Source organism: Pantherophis guttatus, chromosome 5, assembly GCF_059756535.1.
Source record: "Pantherophis guttatus breed Tessera chromosome 5, ASM5975653v1, whole genome shotgun sequence".
In the NCBI taxonomy this organism is placed as follows: Eukaryota; Metazoa; Chordata; class Lepidosauria; order Squamata; family Colubridae; genus Pantherophis; species Pantherophis guttatus.
In genome coordinates this window covers 104,168,713-104,194,202 of record NC_142067.1, presented here as the reverse complement: position 1 = coordinate 104,194,202, position 25,490 = coordinate 104,168,713, and the positions used below count along the sequence as shown (strand labels likewise).

At 38.8% G+C, this 25,490-nt stretch overlaps 1 protein-coding gene and 1 long non-coding RNA gene across 2 annotated transcripts; one reads left to right on the top strand and one right to left on the bottom strand.

The window, feature by feature from the left end:
- Positions 1-650: 650 nt before the first annotated feature.
- Positions 651-23,745, top strand: LOC117667159 (methyltransferase-like protein 21E). The gene is given in 6 exon segments (XM_034420377.3): positions 651-1,252; positions 10,427-10,514; positions 15,694-15,851; positions 21,361-21,478; positions 22,451-22,831; positions 22,834-23,745. Coding segments are annotated over 5 exon segments (771 nt in total). The 5' UTR covers positions 651-1,252; positions 10,427-10,453; the 3' UTR covers positions 22,887-23,745.
- LOC117667169 (uncharacterized) lies at positions 12,036-21,705 on the bottom strand. The gene is made up of 3 exons (XR_004591983.3): positions 21,195-21,705; positions 19,183-19,299; positions 12,036-16,586 (listed from the first exon to the last, which is right to left on the bottom strand). It is a non-coding gene; the product is annotated as an uncharacterized LOC117667169 (long non-coding RNA).
- Positions 23,746-25,490: the final 1,745 nt, after the last annotated feature.

Sequence of the window (25,490 nt, the reverse complement as noted above, 5' to 3'; positions counted from 1 at the left end):
ACTGTACATCTTGACTTCCTGCTTCAGGTCTACAATGAAGTGTTAAAAGATGCAATGACAGAAACTCTGGTTATCTCACAGGATAGAGAGATGTTAACTTTTAGTTGTTTTCGTCCCTATGATCACTAAATGCAATATTTTGATCTGGAGCATTACATATTAAATGTTTGCGTGACATTTCAGCTTATTTGATATGACAAAACCAGAATTGCCTCTGAGAAGAAGAAGTAAGGGATAGCAAATTTCTCTGTTCATGTTTCTCCTCTACGCCCAGATTGGTGTATATTAAATTCGGAAGAGAAATGGAGGGGTGTTATAGTCCATTTTTACCAGCCTTTATACATAATGTCTAGCCAACACGAATCTTGAGGGTGATGGAATTAACACAGCTGATGTACAACAGGTAGGGAAAAGTACAAGTATCGTTTTATCCCAGTTCTATGATCACTCTATTGTCTTGGATACTGCTTAATACCATCCCATACCATCCATTTCCTTGATTCTTACTATTTTTTTCCCCCATTTACTCCTACCTTCTCCAACTTGATGCCATGGGGATGACAGTTCCCAGAAACTTCAGCCATTGTACCAAAGCCATATTGTTTGGTAGTTCTGAAAGATGGCATGAGGCTGAGAAAGGCTGATGTAGGCATTTCAAAACAGTTTAAAACGTGGCAGTTTAAATCTTTCTTGCATATTGGTATCCGCTCTTCTTGAGAAAAATGATATCTGGACTGTGAGGATGCTTTAATTTCAGTTTCACTCAACACTTGCCTTGTACGTTCTAAAATAAGAAAAGAATCGTATTTCTGCAAAGACTGTCGCCCAGTATGGTGTATCTGTGGGATACGAGGCATTAAAACACCATTCTGTAAAACTAGGTGTCAACTCAAAATTATGCCGTACTGAGTTGGTCGTCTTCAACTTGGGATACACAGTAGGACTCCAGTCTGATTTTGCTAATTTGAGGTCAGTGTCTGGCTTGCATGTTGTCATCATCACTGTCCCCTCTGTTTTACGTAAGCGTACTTTGTGTCGGCTTTCTTCTCCCAATGAAATTCAAGGGCAGCTGTTGGTTTTACTAATTCTCTTATTGGAGTTGTTGACAGATTGCAATTCAGACTGATCCGTTATTTCTTTCTAGCGCTTCATCAGGTAGTTAATGCTGGGGGTAGTGGTAGTGAGAATTAACAGCTTTTTCATCCTGCCTCATTTTGCCTCTACTTTTTCTGAATATAAATAACAACAAAAGGTATGTTGCTTGAATAGATTGCATGGATACATTTTCAGATTCTGGAAACAGTTTTTAAAGTTACTCTGAACTATGTTTAGTAATGCAATTGTTGCTAGAATACTGTAGTCAAAACAGCAAACAATCCAACAGCTGGACAACTAACTCTTTTTTTAGGCTTTGCAGGCCATTCTAGATTACAGATCACCAGATCATATGGAAAAGAAAAAACATTTTGTGAAATACCAATGAAGGGGAATTTATTTACAACTGAGGAATGAGCAGTGCAGAAAATTCCTTTGATAATTTTTTTCCTGCCACTGCAACTATTACAATGAACTAGATCTAAATATGTTTGTTTATTCTGCGTAAACTTGCTTATCACAAATTTATCACAAAATCTGTTTATGTTCTATATAGATGCAACTACTATACTTGTTTGTTGGTTTTATAGCTTCAGCCTTGCTTTGCTAGCTTAAGTCAATGAATGCACACGTTGCTTCTGCAAATCTAGAAGTTACTATATAAGAATAAGCTTTTGTAAGAGGCTCAAACCAATTCCAATGATATGGCAGAAAATGTTCTCGAAACGTGTTAAACCTGAGAAAAAAGGTTCTCTGTAACTGTTGTTTAAGCCTACTGTTGGCATGCACTTGTGTTTTTAGAAGCATTTGGCAAACATGCTGTACTTCCTGCTACTTGCTTTGCTGTGTTAATGGGATAAGTGGAAACAGAGGACATTAAGATGCTCCTCCCAGAGCTTTATAGAATGCAAGAAATACTTGAATTGTTTGGGGAAATTTTTCAGAAGGCAAAGCTGATAAGTCTGTCAAAGTCTTAGCTGAACTTCAGAAGGTAAGACAAAATGAACAAAGTTGTCTCCAAATGCCCTTTTTTGGCTTTTTCATATCCTAAGCCCCCTGCTTTTCTGAGGAGCTCCAAGCAATGAAATGGGCCAAGGGACACCTGGAGTATAAATGGTGTAATACCTATTCTGAGGACAGCTGGACAAATATAACAATGTATATAGCCATGCCTATTTCATAAGAATAAAAAAGATTTGTTTTAGATCCTGCAAATACTGTACACAGCAAGCAGAGCTTTCTGGAATAGTTAAGGGCATATTGTCATTTGTTGTGAATGATCTCATGGTGGAACTTGTGCCTTACCTATCTATCATTCTCCCTCCCTCCCCCACATCCATCCATCCATCTTTCATCCATCCATCCATCTTTCTTCCATCCATCCATCCATCCATCCATCCATCCATCCATCCATCTTCCATCCTTAAGTTGCCCAACTCCAATGGATTCTTGTATCTTTCCCTTGATATAAATATCTAGTGATGGAGTCAAAGCATTCTCTGGTCCAGTTATGTAGGACAGAGTTCCCCAATGTTTCCGGCTTTGTGGACTGGCGGAGGGGAGGGGATGGTATGCGCAAACTGTTGGCAAGCGCCTGCCGCTCATGCAAATGAAGTGCATGGACTCACCTGCCGCTCGCACAAGTGAGGACGTGCATGCGTGCACGCTCGCTGACTGTTTCCACAGCCCAGTTGCAAAGCCCTCACGGCCCTCTAGTGGACTGCAGCCCACAGGTTGGGGACCCCGGATGTAGGATTCCTTTCAATTTTTGAGGCTGGAGAACATAGACAAGACACTGGTAGCTAGATAGCCTACAGTCTGTTCAACTGAGCCTTACCCATCTTGGTTTATTCAATGCAGCTAGTATCTGTGAGACTAGTGGATCCAATGAGTAAAAATGTTTTATGTAATAAGTGCTACTGCTAATCTTACAAAAGGTAGTAATGCATCCACATCTTAAAGAAAAATTTTTACAGGATTCAGAAATTTATAACAATTACTGCCCAGTTACAAATTTGACCCCTTTTGGACACTTAGAGAAGACAGGCAACATTTCACAAAGAAATAAAGTATCTTAATCCACTTCTGTCTGGATTGAGAGATGGGTATATGAATGAATCATTCTTCATTGTCCTGATAATGATCTCAAATGGGAAAGAAATAGACCTTTTATGGTTTTGAAGGATCTTTCAGTAAATTTTATTATTAATCATCTGATACTAATTTGTGCTCTGACATCTGGGCAGTTATGCTACCAATATTATAAGGCACCTTATCTTGTTCTCTATGGCAGCAGCCATTAGGAGTTGCCATCAATATGCTGGTGATACTGTCTATGACATCTGATTCAATTTGGCAGTTCAAATCTCATCAGGCTCAAGGTTGACTCAGCCTTCCATTCTTCCGAGGTGGGTAAAACGAGGACCCAAATATTTGGGGACAACATGCCAACTCTGTAAACCACTTAGGGCTGTAAAGCACTGTGAAGTGGTATATAAGTCAGGGGTAAACTGCACTTATCTTTGCTACTGGATTGGAAATGTGAGCGTGCGCGCCTCTTCTGCACATGCTCAGAGCCTTCTGTGCATGCGTAGAGGGTCAAAAATGGGACATGATGACATTCTGGCGTGTGGGCAGAGCCTCCTGCTGCCGGCCCTACCGGATCGTGTGAGCTGGATAGATCGGCCGGATTTCACCACTGGTCTAAGTGCTATTGCTATTGTTATTCAGTAGGATATATGTATGCTCCAAAGTGGTATCTAGAATTGGTTGGATGAGAACAAAGAAATCAATATTGAATCTTGTCAGTGGATGTATGTGAGTGAATGGATCCTTGGTATAGGAATTTGGGAGTTTTCTTAATGGGGAGGCACTCTCAGCACAGGAAATATGCCTTAGGTCAGGCAGGGCTGGGTTCTACTTACCTTTACTACTGGTTCGCAATGGGATCGCACGTGCGCGCTCGCTTCACTCACGCACGCGCCTTGCTTCTGCGTATGCGCAGATCACTTCTGATGATGTCAGGGTCAGTGGGTGGAGCCTCCCGCCGGTTTTACTACCAGTTCTATAGAACTGGTCCGAACTGGGGGCAACCCACCACTGAGGTCAGGCCTGTCAAACTGGCAGCCCATGGGCTGAATGCATCACATGCAGCCAAGCCCACCTGGCTCCACAAAGGCAAAAAACATTGCGATACATCATGATACATCACATGACTCAATTGAGTTTGACACCCGTGCCTTCGATGTTCCTAGAACTATCACTGTTACTAAAGGCCCAAGTGATCTCTAGGTTGAGAATGCCTATTTCTAGTTTCAGTTATTTTTTCAGTCAGACATGGATAGCTTAAAAACTGTTGTCTGTGCACCTGTATCCTCTTTGTGGAACTACTCTTGTGTTGAGTGCAGAAGATGCAATTGATGTAGACTGTGCTGAGGGTCACTATCTACATATTTCATCTAGATTGAAGCAACCCCCCCCCGTTTTTGAGATATTAGATTTTTAATTGTTTGATGGGTTTTAGTTGTAAGGTTCTTTTTTTTTTTTTATTGCAAAAGTTTTACAATTACATTTTCACCCCTTTTTTCACCCCCCCACCTCCCTCCCCAAACTTCCCGTCCTCCCTAACCCTCCCTAACCCTCCCCCCCAGACTTCCCTATTATGTACTCATAACTAATAACACTGATATATATACCTGAACCCATCCCTCCCCCTATATAATTTTCCCTCTTTATCTCTTCACATTAAAATATTTCTAATACATTGTTTTCAAATAAAAGCTATTTGGTACTTTCTAGTTTGGTATTTGTTCTGAACATATTCTATCCACCTTTTCCATTCCCATTCATAAGTCTCTTGTGAACAATCTTTTAAATATGCTGAAATCTTCGCCATCTCTGCAAAACTGGCCATCTTCAAAGTCCATTCCTCGATTGTAGGCAAAGCTTCATTCTTCCAATATTTACCTATCAACAATCTTGCTGCTGTTATCATATGCAATATTAATTTTGTTTCACCCCGTGTGAAACCCTTAACTATACCCAATAAAAACAATTGTGGAGAAAATTGAATTTTTTTCTTCAAAACATTCTGCATGACCCACCATATTTTTATCCAAAAAGCCTTAACTTTCCTACAGGTCCACCAAACATGATAATACGTAGCATCCAAACATTCGCATCTCCAACATTTTGGCTGAACATTAGGGTACATACATGACAACTTTTTAGGATCTAAATGCCATCTATAAAACATTTTATAAAAATTTTCCCTCAAATTCTGCGACTGTGTAAATTTAACATTCTGAACCCAAATTTTTTCCCATGTTTCCAACATCACTGGTTCTTCAAAATTTTGTGCCCACTTAATCATGCAATCTTTAACTAATTCCGTTTCTGAATCCCTTTCTAGCAAAACATTATAAAGCCTTTTAATATGCATTGGACCTTTCTCTCTTATATGTCTAACCAATTCTTCCTCATGCAACATAATACCAGTTTTTTGGTCCTCTTTCCATCTCAATTGTAATTGATTATATTGTAACCAGGTTAAATTAATCCCTTCGTCCAACAGTGTCTGCAATGTCTTCAGCTGCCATCTGCCCGCATCTGTAAAAAGAACCTCTTTGTATAAAAACCCCCCGAGTGACATTATATTTGTATTCCACAAGGTATGACCAAGATCCAGCCATAGCGGTATTTTATAATCCCATTTGAGTCGGTGCTTCTTCCAAACTCTCATCAAAGAGTCTCTAAGTATATGACTTTTAAATACTTTATCAACTTTGTCATCATAAAATAGATAAGCATGCCATCCAAATTCAAGATCAAAACTTTCTGCATTCAATATTCCAGCCTTTTTACTTCCAAACCAATCACTTGTTAAAGTTAAAGCTGCTGCATCATAATATAACTGTAGGTTTGGAAGTTTAAGGCCTCCTCTTTCTGGAACATCTTGCATAATTTTCAATTTCACTCTCGGCTTTTTCTCGTTCCAGACAAACTTATTAAGTCCAGTTTGCCAAACTTTCAGTTGTTTATCACTTTTAAGCACCGGAATCATTTGAAACAAAAACAGAAATCTTGGCAAAATGTTCATCTTAACTGCTGCTATTCTTCCAAGTAAAGACAGTTGCAGCTTTTTCCAAGTCTCCATGTTTTTCTGAACCTCTCGCCACAACACCTCATAGTTATTTTGAAACAATTTCATGTTTGATTCTGCAACCTGAACTCCAAGATATTTTACCTTAGGTACAATTTCAAAACCTGCCCTCCTTTCAAGCTCATGTTTGCAATCTTGTGTCATGTTTTTAGCTATCATTTTAGTCTTTTTTGAATTCAGTCTAAAACCTGAAACTCTACCATAGTCTTGTATAATGTCATTCATCAGGATTGTTGATTCCATTGGTTGTGATAGGGTAACCACCAGATCATCTGCAAATGCCTTTATTCTATAATCCTCTTGCCTTATCATTATGCCTTTCAAAATTTTTGAGTCCCGTATTGTATTTAGCAAGACTTCCAATGTTAAAATAAATAAAAGTGGGGACAACGGACATCCCTGTCTTGTTCCTTTTTCAATTTTAAACTCTGTCGTCAAACTTCCATTAATAATAATCTGTGCTTTTTGCTCTTGATAAATTGCTGAGATCGCCTGTATAAATTGGTCCCCAAAGCCCATCTTTTTTAAAGTCTTTAGTAGAAAATTCCAATCCACTCTATCAAAGGCCTTCTCCGCATCCAAAAAAACCAGCACTGCAGAGATCTGTTTATTCTTGTCAAGATATTCCAATAAGTCTATTACTTGCCTTACATTGTCCTTCATATATCTGCCCTCAATAAATCCCGCTTGGTCCGCATGAATCACCTTTTGGATTACTGGCATCAACCTGTTGGCTAATACCTTCGCATAAATTTTATAGTCTGTGTTCAAAAGAGATATTGGTCTGTAGTTCTCTGGTTTTTTAGGACCAACTTGTTCTTTTGGTATCAAAGATATATAAGCAGTTGTCCAAGATGGGGGTATTTTGCCCCCTTGTTGAATATTGCAGAATAAATCTCTAAGTTGTCCCACCATTTCAGCTTGTAAAGTTTTGTAATACACTGCGGTCAAACCATCCGTGCCAGGAGCTTTGGCTGTTTTTAGCTGTTTAATTGCTGCTGTTATCTCCTCCTCTGTTATAGGATAATTCATTCTTTCCTTTTGTTGATCAGTAATTTTTGTAACTCTCTTATCCTTTAAATATTTTTCTATAAGTCCATTCTGCACCTCTTCTTTAGCATATAGTTTAGTATAATAATCCACAAAAGCTTCTTTAATTAGTTTTTGTTGAAAGATTTCTTTCCCTCCAATATCAATACTATCAATAGTCCGTATACTTTGTTTTTTCCTCAATGTGTAAGCCAACCATCTGCCCGGTTTGTTAACGTTGCAAAATGTATTATGCTTCGCGTATTGTAAACTTGTTGCAACTTGTTCCGCCATAAGCATTTGAAATTGGTCTTTCAAAAGTTTTATAGCATTTCGTATTCTTTCATCTGTTGGATTTTTAATGAGTAACTGTTCTTTATTCTTTATTTCCATTTCCAACTCAAATCTTTTCTTTTGTCGAAACAGTCTATGTTTAGAATTCATGTAGATGAGTACCCCTCTCATATAAGCTTTACTTGCATCCCAAACAATTTCAATTGGGGTACCTTTATTCAAATTTATTTCAAAAAATTCTTTCAAATGCTTTTTAAGTTCTATTGTATTTTTTTCATATCTGAACAAGTTCTCATTTAATCTCCAAGAACGTCTCTCAACCTTATCCATCTCAATTTCTATCCATACAGGGCTATGGTCAGTCAGAGTTCTTGGAAAAATCTTTGTTCTTTTTGTCTTAACAAGTAGATCATTTGACAACAGGATAAAATCAATCCTAGAAAAAGATCTATGTCTATCCGAGAAAAAAGTGTAGTCCAATTCATTTGGATTATGTATTCTCCAAACATCTTTTAATTCCATATCTTCTTTCATATCAAAAAAAGTCTGTGGTAGTCTAATTCTAGACTTTGCCAAGCTCTTTTTATCTAGTTTAGAATCAATTACTCCATTCCAGTCTCCCATAATTAAAATAGATCTATAGTCCCATTGCAATATTTTAGTATGTAACATCTTATAAAAATAATCCTGTTGTTGGTTGGGAGCATAGATTCCAATCAAAAGAATTTGACCATTTGCTGTGAGCAATTCAATTGCTACAAACCTACCATCTTGATCTGCTTCTATAACTTTCGCTGTTAGTTTTTTATTTACATAAATAACCACACCATTCTTTTTCTGCGAAGTTGAAGATATATAATGTGCTCCTAGTTTTGAGTTTATCAAATATTTTTGATCTTGAGTTGTGATATGCGTTTCTTGTAAACATATTATATCATTATTAAATTGTTTCAAATATGTAAATAATTTCTTCCTTTTCTGTGCTGAATTCAACCCATTGACATTCCAAGATAGACACTTAAAGGTCATCAGCCTCTTTCTGGAGCACAGAGCAAAATATTTGAAGTTCATCCGAGAGCTTCGATCTCGCTCCTCCCATAGCTCCACTCTCTTGTACGGTACTCTTAACTGCCTTCTTGTCTTGTCTTTCCTGTTGTTGTTGTTGCTGTTGTTTAAGTAGCTTGGATTGGGCTCTAGTTATACGTTGATCTTTAACTTCTGTCAACTGAATCAAATCCAAAATTGGAGAAGAATCCAACAAGGGCTCACTCAGAAAACCTCCTTCTGCACCTTGCACGTTTTCTAATTCCTGCTTAGACTGTTCTTTCAATTGCCTCTCTTCACTCTTAATTTTTGGCCAAAAGGTATAATTCTTTTAAATTTCTAAATTTTGTATTGGATGTTTTTTACTTGGCTGTGCACCGCCCTGAGTCCACCAGGAGAAGGGCGGTATACAAATTTAAATAAAACGAAAAAAAAAAGAAACTTCAGTTCATATGGACAAAAACAATTGGTTACCAATTAGATATTGGTCAAGTTTGATATTTTAATATTAAATACTTTATAAGGCATAGGAAGCCTTAGTCAACTTGAAACAAGGACACAAAGATCACCTTCCCTGGTGTAAATTTGCATGATCACTAATAATCTGGGGAGATCTTATTGCGGTGTCATTAAATGTGGATTATGTGTTACTTACAGATTTCTCAGCCACGGTACCTATTAACTGAAATATTTCAGGAGCATCTACTATTACACTGCTCCTGCTATTGAAGAATCATCTTTTTACACATATCCTTTCTATGTTGTTATTATTTTATATTTTATTTTTTTTCCTGCATTTCTTCCCATTCAATTTAATGTATATGCTGTTTGGTAATTCTTTAATCACTGCAGGATCCAGTCTGGGTCGGTTACCAGAATCAGAGGTTTTGTCTTCGGAGCTTTTGGATTTGCACTGGAGCCCATCTTCTTTCAATACTTTTTATTACAGGGATATTTTTAACAATTTTAAGTTTTCATAATAATGTTGACAGTGCACTAACGAGATATATTTCTGGACAATTATTGTGAAGCATTTGTCAATATATAACAAAACATTTATACAACCTGGAGATGTCAGTATTCACATGTGAACTAAATTAGCTAGTAAAACAAATAAAACAAATATATCAGTCAAGATGTTTCAATTAAGACTTTGAATATCGATCTAGATTTATAAATAACTTGTGTCATTTATAATTTTCTAAAACCTAAACAATTTGTATACATTTTATTAAGTATTAAATACATGGATTTAGTTTTCTAAATATGACCTTTTCAACACTTTCCCAATGATACATCTTTTTATGATGTGCAGATTTGAAAATATGGAGAGTATTTGAGATCAGAAACACACCTATCACTGTCATAACTCCCTCTTGATAGTTCTTGCACTTTTGTTGAGTAGGAATTTATCTCAGATGTTTTGGGGGTGGTGGTTAGTGGTTTTTTGTTTTGTTTTTACATGTCTAGGTTAAGTTCTTTTTGAGATATTCTGAAATCTGTGAAAACTTGAGATGTGACATAGCTCCACAAAGTGTGTCCACAAAGTTGGCTTTCCTCAACATAAATTTAGACTTGTTCTTTGCTATTGGAGCCATTCCTGTCAATAGCTAATAATAATCTAACTACCAAATTATCACTGGATGTTGACCATTACAGGAAAATTCTTATTTATTTAACCTATCAACCAAGAAAGCATGATTTTTGAAGATAATGGGAGAGCTCTACTTTTTCACAGAATCAGATTTGACTTAATTATTACTTCTTATATTATTACATGGTGTTATTTGGTTTCATTTCTAGGATTGTTAACCCAGGACTTTGTATGACATGGATTCAAAATCCTCTCAACAAAAATATGAAATACCTAGAAAGCCAGACCATAACAAAGGTAAATATTACCCATTCTTCTACCTGGTTTTGTGGCAAGCTTGCTATGTTTCATATTTGTAACTGGTGATATAACAGACCTTATAACAAAACCACCAACAGTAGTAGACAAATTTAGCTGATAACCACATGTTGATATTTAGAGATGAATGTATTATTTTCAATATTCTGATAAATAGTAGTCTCTCAGTACAGGTAATCCTCAAGTTAGAACCATAGTTGGGACTGGAAATCGGTCGTAAATCATTGTGATAATAAGTTGAGGCACCGATGTAAATGAACCATTTTTTGGATATTTTTTGCAGTGAATGTTATGCAAATCACTGCAGTCATTAAGTGAGTGATGTGTCTGTTAAATGAACCCATGCTTACAAATGTGGTTTTTTGCTGGAACTGGCAAAAAAACACCACAAATTGTGGTCATTTCACTGCTGGTGGCTGCTGCAACCAGTCGTAAAGGCTGGTTGGTTGCCAAGTGCCCAAAATGTAGTCAGATAACTGTCAGGGGGGCATGTGCAAAATTTCATGATGGCCTTTCTGAGGTTGTTATAACTCTGGAAGGTCATAATATGATCAACCCAGGGGTGAAATGCTCCCGGTTCGGACATGATCGGCTGAAGAGGTTGTAAAAAAAAAAGTTTTTAAAAGAAAAAAAAGCCTCTGATGATCAGGTAACTCAGCTGGGATCATGAGAGCCTTTTAAAAGCATTTTTTGTTGTAGAAAAAATGCTTTTAAAAGGAAAAAAAAAGTTGGCCATGCCCACCCAGTCACATTACCCCCCACCAAGCCACACCCACAGAACCGGTAGTAACGAATTTTACATTTCACCACTGGATCAACCATAAATTGAGAACTACCTGTGGATGATAGCTTCTGCTTATCTTTGGGCTTGGAAACTAAGCCTGGTTAGTATTGGATAGAAAATTATCAGGGAATACTAGGCTGGGAAGCCTAAAAACAGTGTAGAAGATGAGAGTAATCACCTACTCTCATTTTTGCCAAGAAAATTATGTGGATGTCTTTATGAAATCACCAAGAAATAAAACTGATGCAAAAGAGATTTCACCTTTAAATGATATCACAAAGGAGCCATTTATTGGAGGACATAGTGAGGATGTTCTTATGACTCATTCTGGTCCTCCCAGGATGCTGTCTATTCTCCCCAGTTAATGTCTGTGGTATGAGTCACAGAATGCAGTTCCAAACAAAATTTTGGATTATAGTCACCCATCATTTTCATGTTCTCAAAATATTATCGTAGAATATAGTAGAGGCAAGGAATGTTGTGGATCATGTCCCCTAAGGAGGTACATTTGGCAAGACCCAGAAGAAAGGCCTTCTTCGTGGTGGCTCCCTCCCTCTGGAACATCATCCCTCCAGAAATTAGATGGCTCCCACTCTTTTGGAAGTCCTTGAAGATGTGGTTTTGCCAGTGGGCCTGAGGAACCCAGAGTGGGATGGAGCCCATTAAATGGCGGATTTGAGTGTGTGATGTCACCAAGGAGGAGTGGGGGGTTATAATTTTATTATTTTTTATTATTTTTATTTCTTGTACATTGTTTTTTGTCTGTAAGCTGCTAGAGTTGCCATGAGCGAGTAGGCAGCTATATAAATTTTCTAAAATAAAATAAAATTTTTAGGGGCACAGATTCACTAAACAACCAGGTTACTAGCATCAACTTTAGTGATTCAACTGTGGCAAGAAAGGTTGTAAAATGGGAAAAAACCCATTTAACAACTGTCTCACATAACAGCAGAAATTTTGGGAACAATTGCGGTCCTAAGTCAAGGACTACCTCTACTAAATTCATGTCCCATGATCACTGTTGCCCACTGTTTAGTCAGGAAGAGACAATTAGGGGAATAGAGACAAAATTAATGAAATAGCAGAGTAGCACAGAGTATACCCTAAGCAAGACTGTGAAAATGGCTTTATAATAGAGATGAACAACTAATACGTTGCAAATATATTGCCCTTCCTCAATGAATTAGACTATTACCTATCCATGCCAGTGGTGAAATCCAATTTTTTTTACTACCGGTTCTGTGGGTGTGGCTTGGTGGGTGTGGTGTGGCTTGGTGGGTGTGGCTTGGTGGCATGGCAGGGGAAGGATACTGCAAAATCTCTATTCCCACCCCACTCTGGGGCAAGCCAGAGGTTGTATTTGCCGGTTCTCTGAACTACTCAACATTTCCGCTGCCGGTTCTCCGAACTGCTCAAAATTTCTGCTACTGGTTCTCCAGAACCTGTTAGAACCTGTTGGATTTCACCCCAGATCCATGCCCAATAATATCATCTCCTTTAAGAACATGCTGGATGGTTGTTCAGACTTTTTGGTAATTGCTAGGTCAGGGGAAAGAGATGGAATCATAGCATACATTCAAGGTTAGGTTGAACAATATGCTTATGAAGGAATGACTCTTGAAAAGAGCAACTAAGGTCCCCAGGTCATCAGGGACTTAGCAGGAGTATCATTTCCCTTGGCAATATTTAAAAAAGGTTCATCTTGTAACACTTGTATCCTATTTCAGTGTTTGCAAAGGGTGTGTTGCGTTCACTTTTGTAGAGATGTTCTCACTTGCTGAAATCTCTATCATTTCACTTTGTTAGGATGATGACCCAGAGAGATGCAGCTTTTAGAATGTACTTGTTGAAGTGATAAGGAAAAAAAAAGATTATTACGTTAGAAAGGAATGAGACTCACTGAAGAATGATATAGTGAATGGGGACTTAGCATGTAAAGGGTTTCAGTTTCCTTAGAATAGAAACAAGGAAAAAAAAAAAAGAAGACAGATTTATACAAGAAAAATGCTTGGATGAGCAATCTAATAAGATAGAAAATTAGTTTATAGGGTTTTAATAGGATCTGATAAAATGGAATAGAATATGCGCAAACATTAACATTCTAAGCTGTTAATTGATGGTTTAAATATTCATGTGCAAAAAAACCCGGTATCTGTGATTTATTCTGATCCTCAATTTCCTTTTATAAAGCAATCAACTTCAATTTGCTTGATTGTACCCTATTATATAAGACGTAGAACCAGATTTTACAGAGTTCAAAGGGATTTATTCCAGCTCTGTATGTGTATGTGTGTGTAATATGAGAGAGATAACTACAATTTAACTTTTGCAAAGCCACACACAGGTCAACCTATCTCACATTTACATTTCTGTGAGGACTGTTTTTGATTGGGTATTAAAAATATATTTTAAAGGGCAATCAGGCTGACACAGTTGAGGTCTAAAATACCATAGTTTTAATTGAAACTCTTTGAAGCCAAGCTATACAAATATGACACAAGACTAAGGTTAGAAATCAAGATGACCACTAGATGTCAGTAAAAAAAAGAAAAAGTGGAAGTTTCTGTATCTCATGGCTGCCATCTAGTGACCATACCGCACTTGACAGCTCCTTATATAGCAGAGCTGTCAACGAAACAACCAATGAGAACAACGACATTCTAACAGCTAATCAGAACTCTTCAACTTCCTGGATATGCAACAGTTTCTGTATCTCATGGCTGCCATCTAGTGACCATATGTATGTTTTTTTCAAGTCATATTAGGTATAGGAATGTTCAGTCTATATTTTTCCAATCTAGTGAAATTACAACCTGAGGGAAAATTAGAAGTTATAGGTATGATTTTAACTAGAAAATGGTGCAAAAAACGGGTAATTTCCCTTCATTTCAGCTTGACGTCCATTGAAACGGGACTTTTTTTAACCCATTGAAAACATTTTTAAATGCATAATATTTGGAAAATAATTTGTCCAATTTTTGTATAGACCATTGGTCATTTCCATCTAGAAAAAGAATGTGGCCAAGAAGCCAACTCTATCACATCAACACCTTGCCACAATATAGGCTTTCTCTAATTGTACCAGGTGAGAATGCTTCAGGAGGAGACTTGATGACATCTTTGAGGGTAGTAGGTCCTCTTGATGTTCATTGTTTACTTGCAATTGGATACCAAAACTAATTTGAGATAACAAGCATAGTTCAATCAAGGTTAATTCTTAACATCTAGTAAAAGCTGAAATTTACCCTAAGATCAGTTTCTTGTATAAGAAGAGTTACACCAGATATGTCCAAAGGCTAATGTGTTCCCTAAGTACAGTAGCCAATCAAAGACTTGCTAGAAATCTACAAACAGATTATGAACTTCATAATCCTATGTACCAGTGGTAGGTTGCTCCTGGTTTGGTCCGGTTCTATAGAACCGGTAATAAAACCGGTTGGAGGCTCCACCCACCCGCCACGACGTAATCATGGGTGATCTGCGTACATGCTCCCATTGCGAACTGGTAGTAAAGGTAAGTGGAACCCACTCCTGTTATGCACATTGTCTTTCTCAGCAACTGGTACTGACTGTCTCTAGATGCTGCAGGTAATACTGTGTTTCCCTGAAAATAAGACCGGGTCTTATTTTCTTTTCGGCCCAAAAATAAGCACCAGATCTTATTTTCGGGGGATGTCTTACCCGCTTATTTTAGGACCACCGCAGCCACGCCTCCCATGCCCTGACACCTGTCGTGCTGCTGCTTGACTTCTGCGGCCGTATTTTTGGGGAAACATGGTATATAGCTAATGATTATTAGCCATTGATTGCCTTCAAGAGCATGAGTCTTATTTTAAAATTGTTTAGCTTGGTAATCAATTCTCTTCTCTGCAGTAGTAAATCTCACAGACCTTTAGAACAGAAAAGCTTTCCTGCAGTCATAATCTGACTTCTGCAGAGTTCAAAGAAATTATGACTATTTTTTGTAAAAAACATCCCAAGGCAATTTCTCTGAAAATTGATTCATGCCATACCATATAACATATTACTATTTTTTTTAAAAAACGGTGTTAATTTCTCTGATTTGTAAATAGGAAATATCAAACTGGTGCTTTTTGGTGTCAGTGTAGGTAGCAATTAGGAATTTGGGATTGTGGTGCCAGCTAATGTTCATGGATTCTTGTTTTCAATTGATATGATGTTTTTCCCAAGTTATTTGCAATTGTTACAGTTGATTTGGTAAATTACATTGTTTCTTGCATCCTTCTATATCTTGTCTTTGGTTCTGGATAATTCCTGGCAGAGTATGGTTATGGGTTTGTGGGCTATTGTTATTCCTAGAGGTTGAAGAATTTTGACTGTCATTGTTACATGTTTGTTATTATTTTAAATTAGGACCAAATGGAGATGAAGACATAGTTGCAGAGATCAAGGGACGACGTTTCTGTCCTTCTTTGATAACCACCCATACTTGGGAAGAATTCAATTTTGCTGGCCACAGGATCAAGATTACAGAAGCTACAGACAGTTATGGAGCTGTGGTTTGGCCTTCGGTATTGCCATGCAATATTATTGTCTTTGGTATCTGAAACAAAGTACAGGCCTATATCTGCCTTGGAAATAAGGTCATAGAACAGGAGTGAAATGCTCCCGGTTCGGACCGGATTGCCCGATCCAGTAGCGATGGAGGCGGGTGGTTCGGAGAACTGGTAGCAAAAATCCCTGCACTCCCCCCCCCATGCTCAGGTGAGCTGCGTGATCATCAGAGGCTGTTTTTTTTACTTTTAAAAGCATTTTTTCTACAACCTCTTCGGCCAAAAAAATGCTTTTAAAAGTAAAAAAAAAAAAAAGCCTCTGATGATCACGCGGCTCAGACGGGATTGTCAGAGCCTTTTAAAAGCATTTTTTTCTGCAACCTCTTCAGCTGAAGGGGTTGTAGAAAAAAAATGCTTTTAAAAGCCTCTGAGATCCCAGCTGAGTTGCCCGATCGTCAGAGGCTTTTAAAAGCATTTTTTTCTGCAACCTCTTCAGCCGAAGCCACACCCACAGAACCAGTAGTAACAAATTTTACATTTCACCACTGCCCTAGAAGTAATTAGCTTACCTTGCTTCCTTCTTGTTAATGCAGAGGGGACTTCCCTTCATCATTCTGCTGAATTTCTGATTTAGTTTTGGGCTAAGAACCTATCCTCTGTAGTTAGCACAGGAAGCAAGCAAGTTGGCTGACCAGGATGGAGTCTTGTCTTTCCTGCAGTACTCCACTCACGTCCCATGGGATTCCTAATCACCTATGGCCACAAGGAAAATGATTAAATATATGAAATACAGGTAGACCTTGCTTATCAAATGCCTCATGCAATGGCCATTTGCCTCTATAAGGGTACAAAAAACCACACCTTTGCACCCAAGGTACATATTTATGACCTTTCCACTCTCTCTCAGTCACATGTTTCTCATTATACTGCTTTCGCACGTATCTTGTGCCTCACCTGCTTTTTCTTCTTTTACCCTTCTTGTAGTGTGAGAGGTACCTAAATACTCTCTTCTGGGCCTGACTGTTTTTTTTTCTCCTCCCCTTCTCACAGAGCAGAGAAATTGGAGAGGAAGGGATTAAAAAGGAGTAAACAGGCACACAGTGGGAAATCAAAATGGCACATCAAAAGGAATGAGTAAGTACCAGCTGTTTGCCTAGAACATTTGCAGTTCCCAACCCCAAGCATACTAGGCAACCAGATGATGCTACACATTTTTTCGATGTATATTTCCCATTGTGTACCTGATTACTCTCTTGTTGTCCCTTCCTCTCCAATGAATGTTAATACAACCATTAAATCCATTCCTGCTAATTATCTCAGTGCTGGAGTGAGCCTTCCAAAGGTGAGGAGAGTGGGGAAAAAAGGGAAGCACAGTTGCATCATGTGATTTCCCATGTATCAACTGTGTCACAGAATTGCTGATCCCCATTCTGGTTGCTAAACAAGCACTACATGTATTTGGATTTTTTTGTGTAAAATTTGAAAAAAACAATGCTCAAAAATATAAATGTGGAAAGTCCACACACAGTGGAATATTAAGGTTAGGACTTCCACATCTCTATTCTTGGACAGTGGAATATTAAGGTTAGGACTTCCACATCTCTATTCTTGGGCAGATACAGATTTAATATTCACGGATCAAAAGGGAATCTTTTGACAATGTAATTTATCAGATGTCAGAAGCGTGAAATTATCTTAGATTTATTAAAAGCATAGCCCACCTCTCTTTTATCAGTAATGCTCCTAGGCAGTTTCAGTCCAGATTTTGAACATATTTTATTTGCTCTACATTGCTCTTTATGACCATTGCCTATATTTCAAATTAAAAAGTATGCCATTCACATGTTGCATTTTCAGAAGCATTTAACCATGAATCATTAATTAGATGATACTTAATTCTGTTGTAACATCCAAATCTCACTGTCTGAGTGCTTCATTTGGGTTGGACCTCCCCTCCTCTGGCCCATTTAACTCTGTCCACTTCTCCTTTTGGTGCTTTTCCCACTGGATTTTTTCCTTGTTGGTGACAATCCATCAGCCTTCCACTCTCTTGCCATTGACTGAGAATTGCCAACGATAATGTGTACTTCCAAATACACTTGCAAATATGGAGCCCCAGCTGAGCAGAATGCTGTTGGGAGAGAAGCCTTGTACTCCTCCCCCCCACTTTATCTCTTATTCACTCTCAAGTAGCCTTTTTTTTTTCTCCTTAAGCTCTCCCTTTCTAGAGAAACCTTCTAGACCAGGGGTGTCAAACTCAAGGCCCGGGGGCCAGATCTGACCTGCAGGATACTTCTGCCAGTGAAAATGAGCTCCCAAGCTCCGTTTTCGGCTGCCACGGCCTCCTGCAACCCTTTGCCAGTGAAAACGGAGCTCAGGAGGGCCTTCCTGAGCTCCATTTTCATTGGCAGAGGGTTGCAGGAGGCTGTGGAAGCCAAAAACGGAGCTCAGGAGCCTGGTTTTGCTGGCAGAGCGCTCGGGCCTCCACAGGAGCCCCTATGGGTGTGATGTTGAGCTGGCCACACTCTGGCCACACCCACCCCATCCCACCGAGGTCAAACACAACCTTGATGTGGCCCTCAATGAAATTGAGTTTGACACCCCTGTTCTAGACTAAACCTCTTCAGTTCTTCTCCAGTCCCAGCTCTACAGCTCATTGTTACAGTTTTCTAATTTCTGAATATTTTTTATGCCAGTTTACTCTTTGGGACAACTAGCTTCCACATCAAGAAGTTTCCAATTCTATATTCTTTCACTGCTCTAAACTGTCCAACTTTTTGTCTGCAGCAACAATTCATTTTGTCTTAATCTCATCTTCTATTTGCTTTTTCTGAAAGTTCTTATCCCCATTTGATTCCAACTTCCCCCAATTACAGCCCTTTGCAATTAGATAATATCATTCTCTACCAGTTTGCTCCAAATATTAACTTCAGCACATCATCCTGATTGTAAAAGAATGGGTCAAGGGTGCATGGAGATATACAAACCCAGACAGTTAGGAGTGTGTGATATTAAAATGATAATTATCTTTACAGTATATTTTACTAATATATACCAATAGACATTTGGTTCATCACTCCAGAAATTCAACCTGATTTAGATAAGCCTTTGTTCCAATCCTGCACAAGCAACTTGTGTAATGGGTTAGTATGATCCTAAACATTTTATTAAAGAAGATATCAGAATCTGAAAATAATGTACTGTGTGACATTTATATTGTAATTTAAAAATGTTAATTACCAAGGGTAAAAGGTGTTATTTCAAAGCAAATCTTCATCTGCCAACTACTAAAGTTTACAGTTGAAACAAAGGGATGAAAAAAGAATGAAACAAAAATAATAGCAATTACCTTATTAGCAGTTGGCTTAAGGTGAAAAGATATTTGATCCTGGAAGTTATTCATGTGTGCTTTGTTACCCATGATTCAGTTAGATGGAATGATAATGGATGGAGACAGTTCCATTCTCTTATCGAAATCAGTGGTTCACATTGCATTTTATTTATTTAAAGAAAAAGGAGAAAAATACTGTAAATCTCAAGAAGTCTAGTTTTATACTATCCCTCACATGGTATGCATCAGGGGTGGGTTCTAATTTTTTTTACTATCGGTTCTGTGGGCGTGGCTTATTTTGTGGGTGTGGCTTGGAGGTCATGTGACTAGGTGGGCGTGGCTAGCTGGTCAGAGTCATTTCTGGAAGGTCCTCGCACTTACGACCAGTCCTCGCACTTACGACCCGACTCATTTGTTAGCTTTTAACACTGATTAGCTGTAGGACGGCCCTTTGAAGCCTCGTGGCAAGAGTTTAAACAATTTTCTTCCCTCTAGTCATCAGCTGGGACTCAGTAGGCAGCAATAGATTGGGGGTGGGACCAAATAAAAGGTAAGAATAACGTGGGTGGGTAGGAGGGTGGGAGGTCATATCGTCACCGCTACCGGCTTGGCTGAACCGGACCAAACCGGGAGGAACCCACCACTGGTATGCATGCTTTTTGCCCCTTTTAATTCTGAACAATTAGGAATTGTTCCTAAATATTATGGAGATTCTCAGTCTTCCAGATCATGGCTGTCCCAAAGGTGCTTTTCCAAGAGGCAACTGGAGTTTCTGTTTTTTTTTTCTTTGAAGACTTTTTGCTTCTCATCCAAGAAGCTTCTTCAGCTTTGGATGAGAAGCGAAATATATTGTTCCTAGTTCCCGTTTTTGGCAGTAGCATGCTAGCTGTCCAGAATGGCACCGATAACAATGTTGGGAAGGTTTAGAATAGACATGGTCAGGAATTAATTGCATGGTGCTAGAAGACCAGGGATGGGCTTCAAAAATTTTAACAAGGGGTTCTCTGCCCAGTTGCTGGGTGGATGTGGCTATGGTGGGCATGGCCTTGTCGGCCTCCTGCACCATGGTGGGGAGGCATTTTTGCCCTTCCCGGGCTCTGGAGTCTTTCCTTGAGCCTCTGGGAGGGTGAAACAGCCTCACCAGGCTCCGGAGACCCTCTAGAGGCCAGAAATGGGCCTGTTTCTGGCCTTCCTGAACTTCCGGTAGGCCCGGAAGGACCCGGAAGGTCCTGAACTTCTGGTAGGCACTCCCCAAGCCTCTGCATGTGGAGGGAAGCCTCCATACTTACCTGCATCCAAAATGGGCCACTTGGGGACTTCTGGGAAGGGCGGGGCAGGTGGGGTGAGCCAAGAGTGGGATTTGGGGGTTCTCCAAACTGCACAGAATCTTAGCTAGAGGTTCTCCTGAATCCCTGTGAACCCCCAGCAGCAGAGGTGGGTTTCAGCAGGTTCTGACCAGTTCTGGAGAACCGGTAGCGGAAATTTTGAGTAGTTTGGAAGAACCAGTAGTAAAAATTCTGACTGGCCCTGCCCCCATCTATTCTCTGCCTCCCAAGTCCCAGCTGATTGGGAGGAAATGGAGATTTTGTAATAACCTTCCCCTGGATTGGGGAGGGAATGGAGATTTTACAGTATTCGTCCCCTGCCACGCCCACCAAGCCACACCCACCAAGCCATAGCCTGCCCACAAAGCCACACCCACAGAAATGGTAGTAAAATTTTTTGAAACCCACCACTGCCCAGCAGCCCACCCCTGTAGAAGACCCTTTGCTAAACAGGCCAGATAAACTCCCCTTGTAATTAACACAGCAGTTTTACAGTTTACAGCAGATGACTATTGGTTTCCGTATGTTTTGGGCTGCAAATCTCACCATCCCCTGGCATGTTGATTAAGAATCATGGAGCATTTATAATCCAAATAATCTGAAAAACCCTAGATTGGCCAATTGTCTAAAACCAGTTCATTTAAAACAACCTTGAGCTTCTCAATATTTCTCTAACTTCCTAAGATTCATGCTTTTCATACATACTTTTTGTGTCAAGAGATACTTTTGCTCATATAAACTGAAGTTTCTTTCTCCTCTTGGTTACTTAATAGTAATTAAAGGGTGGCCTCGTGGAGCGAAAGGCATTGTTTCATTATTCTTTTTCAGAATTGCCAATTGTCAGTTTATTCTTGTTCTTTTTCATTTTCAGGCTCTTGTTCTGTGCTATTTTTTGGAAACAAATGTGAAGCTTTGTAACTTGGTTGACAAAAATGTTATTGAAATTGGAGCTGGAACAGGCCTTGTGTCTGTAGTGGCCAGCTTGCTAGGTAAGTGGTAGTATCTCCTGCTGTGCCCTCCGTTTTAAAAATAGCACATGTGATACTGGTATCTTGAAGGACATAAAACAGGTGGGAAAAAAACAGGTGCAAAATCGATTTGTTCTCAGAGCACAGCCTCTTTGAACAAGACACCAATCTTGAAATTAGTATTTGTGGGTGTTAAATCCTTGCAGTTACGACTCAGCCCAAGCCTGCCCTGTTGCTGGTCATCCCTGATTGGCTAAGACGCGAGCAGCCAAACAGTTGGAAATCTCTGCTCTCCTATTGGTTCCTTCCGTCTGACAGCTCCTTATTTAAGCAGCTGTCAGACGGCAACAGTTCTGTCAGTGTTACCGCTCGCGCGGAGCGGTAGTTGCCTTGTTTTGTTAGCTGTTGTTGTGTTAGCAATAAACATATTGTGTTTAAATAGCCAAGCCTCAGACTCTGCCTGCCCGGTTCTCCATACGGAGCAGTGGGGTTCATCAGTTTCTAAAGTAAACTGCTTAGGTGTTTGTACTTGGGCTGATGTGGATCAAATTCTAGTATGGGGAGCAATGGGCTTTATTCCCATGGACCTCTCCCATCTTGGATAGTAGCGGTTTAGTCCTGTTACACGGAAGACCCTGTAGTAAATGGTCTGAAGTTATCTAGTGAGCTTCCTGAGTACTTTGGCAATGTGACCCTAAGCCCATAGTGATTCATTGAGCCTACAAACTTAATGTACAGTTGTGGAGTGCCTTTCTGCTCAAGTTTGTTCTGCTTACAGTTGTAAGTTGAATAAGTATTACAAAACTATAATCCAAAATTGCCCTGGAATTTCATCAAGTAAGGAACTGGAGAACACATAAGAATATTGTGTTTCCTGCAATGGGCCACAGCTCATCATTTTTGCTTATGCCACAGGGAATTATAAAAAGAATTTGCACTAGTTTCATCAACTCTCCTCAATAAATAATGTCATTGTGGTCCCTTTTGTCACAGGTGCTCATGTGATTTCCACTGACTTGCCTGAAGTGCTAGGAAACCTTCAGTACAATCTTGTCAGAAACACAAAACTGAAATGCAAACATGAGCCTCAGGTGAAAGCTTTGGTCTGGGGGGTGGACCTGCAGAAGAATTTCCCCAGATCTTCATCTCAGTTTGACTATATATTGGCTGCTGATGTTGTATACAACCATCCTTACCTGGAGGAGCTGCTTCTAACCTTTGATCATTTGTGTATGGATAATACCACCATCATCTGGGCCATGCGGTTCAGACTGGAAAGTGAAAACTGGTTTGTGGACCAATTCAAAAAAATGTTCCATCTGGAAATGATTTCTGATTTTCCTAGTTTAAATATAACCCTGTTTAGAGCAAAGAAGAAGCCAAAACAACTCCAATGAATACATCCTGCCTGTTGGTTGTTGATAATTAGCCAGTGTAATAGAAAAGAATAGAATTATTTATTGGCCAAGTGTGATTGAACACATAAAGAATTTGTCTCTAGTCCATAAGCTCTCATTGTACATAAAAGCAACAAGTGATAAATCATGATCATAAATAAAAAAATACAATAATCATAAATCATAAGATATATGACTGTGATAGTCATAGGCTACTAAATATCCAATCAACGTAAATTCTAAGATACAACCAACAAAGTTATAGGAAGTTAAGGAAATATGTAATAGGATCAAAATCAAGCAAGTTAATTTGCCTGATTTTCCACTTCTGAATGTGCAAAGTTGCTGGAGTACTCAAATATTTTATTTCTTATCAACATTTCAGTTTAACAACAGATCCAGGCTACTGTGATGATGATTATTATAAAACTAAAATTCAGTTGCATGATTTTATATGAATAAGTTATGAACTGCCAGGTTAACCCTACATTCTCAATTGATATTTTGATTATTTCAAGGGTGGCAGGTTAACCTGCTGTGATAAAGTAGAGAGAGATGGTTGCTTCAAGGCAACACATATTGTGTGTGCAGGAAAGTGGGCTATGTATCTTTACTTCTGATAAATGCTATTCCACTGATAATGCCTAAGGAAGACTCAATTGCCTGCCTTATCAACTTTTATTTATTTATTAAATTTATATCCAAAGCTTGTCATGTTTTCTGGAAAGGAGTAGGGGGTAATGGCTAATTCCCATTAAGTAATAACCAGGACTGAATTTTAATAGTTGTAATAGTTATAGTGGCTGTCAGGAATTGGGATGTATTAAAAAAATGAACACCCTTCTAAAGCTTCATGTTTTCCTTAATAAAAGGGATGCTATTTAATTATCATATTGGCTCATATTCCTCTGTTTAACATTTTCATCTTCTTCAGACTCATCATTAAAACTAAGACCCAGATAGAACAACGAACAAGCCACAATATTAGAACATAGAATAAAGAGTTGGAAGGGACCTCAGAGGTCTTTTAGTCCAACTCCCTGCTGGAGCAGGAAACCCTATATAATTTCAGACAAATGGTTGTCCAGTCTCTTTTTGAAAGCCTTCAGTGATGGAGCACCAACAATTTCTGAAGGCAAGTTATTCCATTGGATAATTGCTCTCACCGTTAGGAAATTTCTCCTTAGTTCTAGGTTGCTTTTCTCCTTGATTAATTTCCAACCATTGTTTCTTGTTTTGCCTATTGGTGATTTGGAAAATAGCATGAGCCCCTCTTCTTTGTAGGAGCCCCTGAAATATTGGAACAGTGCTATCATGTCTCCCGTAGTCCTTCTTTTCTTTAGGCTAGACATACCCAATTCATGTAAGCTTTCTTCATATGTTTTAACCTCCAGACCCCCTAATCATATTTGTTGGTCTTCTCTGCACTCTTTTCAGGGTCTCAACATCTTTTTTGTATTGTGGTGACCAAAACAGGATACAGTGTTCCAAATATGGTCTTACTAAGGCTTTGTAAAGCGGTACTAGAACTTCATGTGATCTTGATTCTATCCCTCTCTTAATATAGCCCAGGATTGCATTGGCATTTTTTGTTTCCACTGTTGGCTCATATTTAAGCAATTGTCCGTTAGGACCCCAAGATTCCTCCCACAGTTATTGAAAGTGTTGAAACTGGGAGGCAGGAATAACTAATCCTCACATTAAGGAAAACTGTTTTTGTAGACATGGGCAGTTGGCAAAAAATGTCACTGTGGCTGTTGACTAAAGAAAATGGAGGGAGAGACCCAGAATTTAAACCTGGGAGCTAATATACATAATATACATATAGGAGACAAGATTTTAGGAGCTGTTACACAAAACCTTTTTAGACAGTAGTGACTTGTGTGTTCAATAAACCACCTTGAGTTTTGGAAGTAGGAGTTATAAAATGACTGCATAAATGAGGGATTCCTTATTCTTTGCAATAAATCTATTTACTTAACCTTCTCATAGCTGCTTGGAAATGTGAACCACAGCATTTAAACTGTCATTACTGGTACAAAGCCTTCACAGATCCAGGTTTGGAGAATATAGAAAGAGTAATTCCAGCCATATTATTTCTCTTTCATGTGCAAAACCTGGACTTTAAATACTTGAATAGATGACTGTGCACTTTTTTTTTTATTGAAAAAGTTTTACAAGTACAAATTTTCCCATTTCCCCCCCTTTCCCTCCCTAACCCTCCCTAGCCCTCCCCTCCTCCCATAACTTCCCCAAGGTGAAATCCAAATCCACATCATATTATATCATACTTTACCGCCCTTCTAATCTCCCCCCTGTGTACTATACATTTCTACATAACACTGAACTATTCTACCCCCTATATACTATACATTTCTACACAACATTCAACTAAAAGCTATCTGATACTTCCTAGTTTGGTATTTATTCTGCACATAATCTATCCATTTCTTCCACTCCCATACATAAGTCTCTTGAGTCCGGTCTTTTAAGTATGCTGATATCTTCGCCATTTCTGCAAAACTGGCCACCTTCAAAGTCCATTTTTCAATAGTAGGCAAAACATCCCTTTTCCAATATTGACCAATCAGTAACCTAGCTGCTGTCACCATGTACAATATCAATTTTGTTTCACC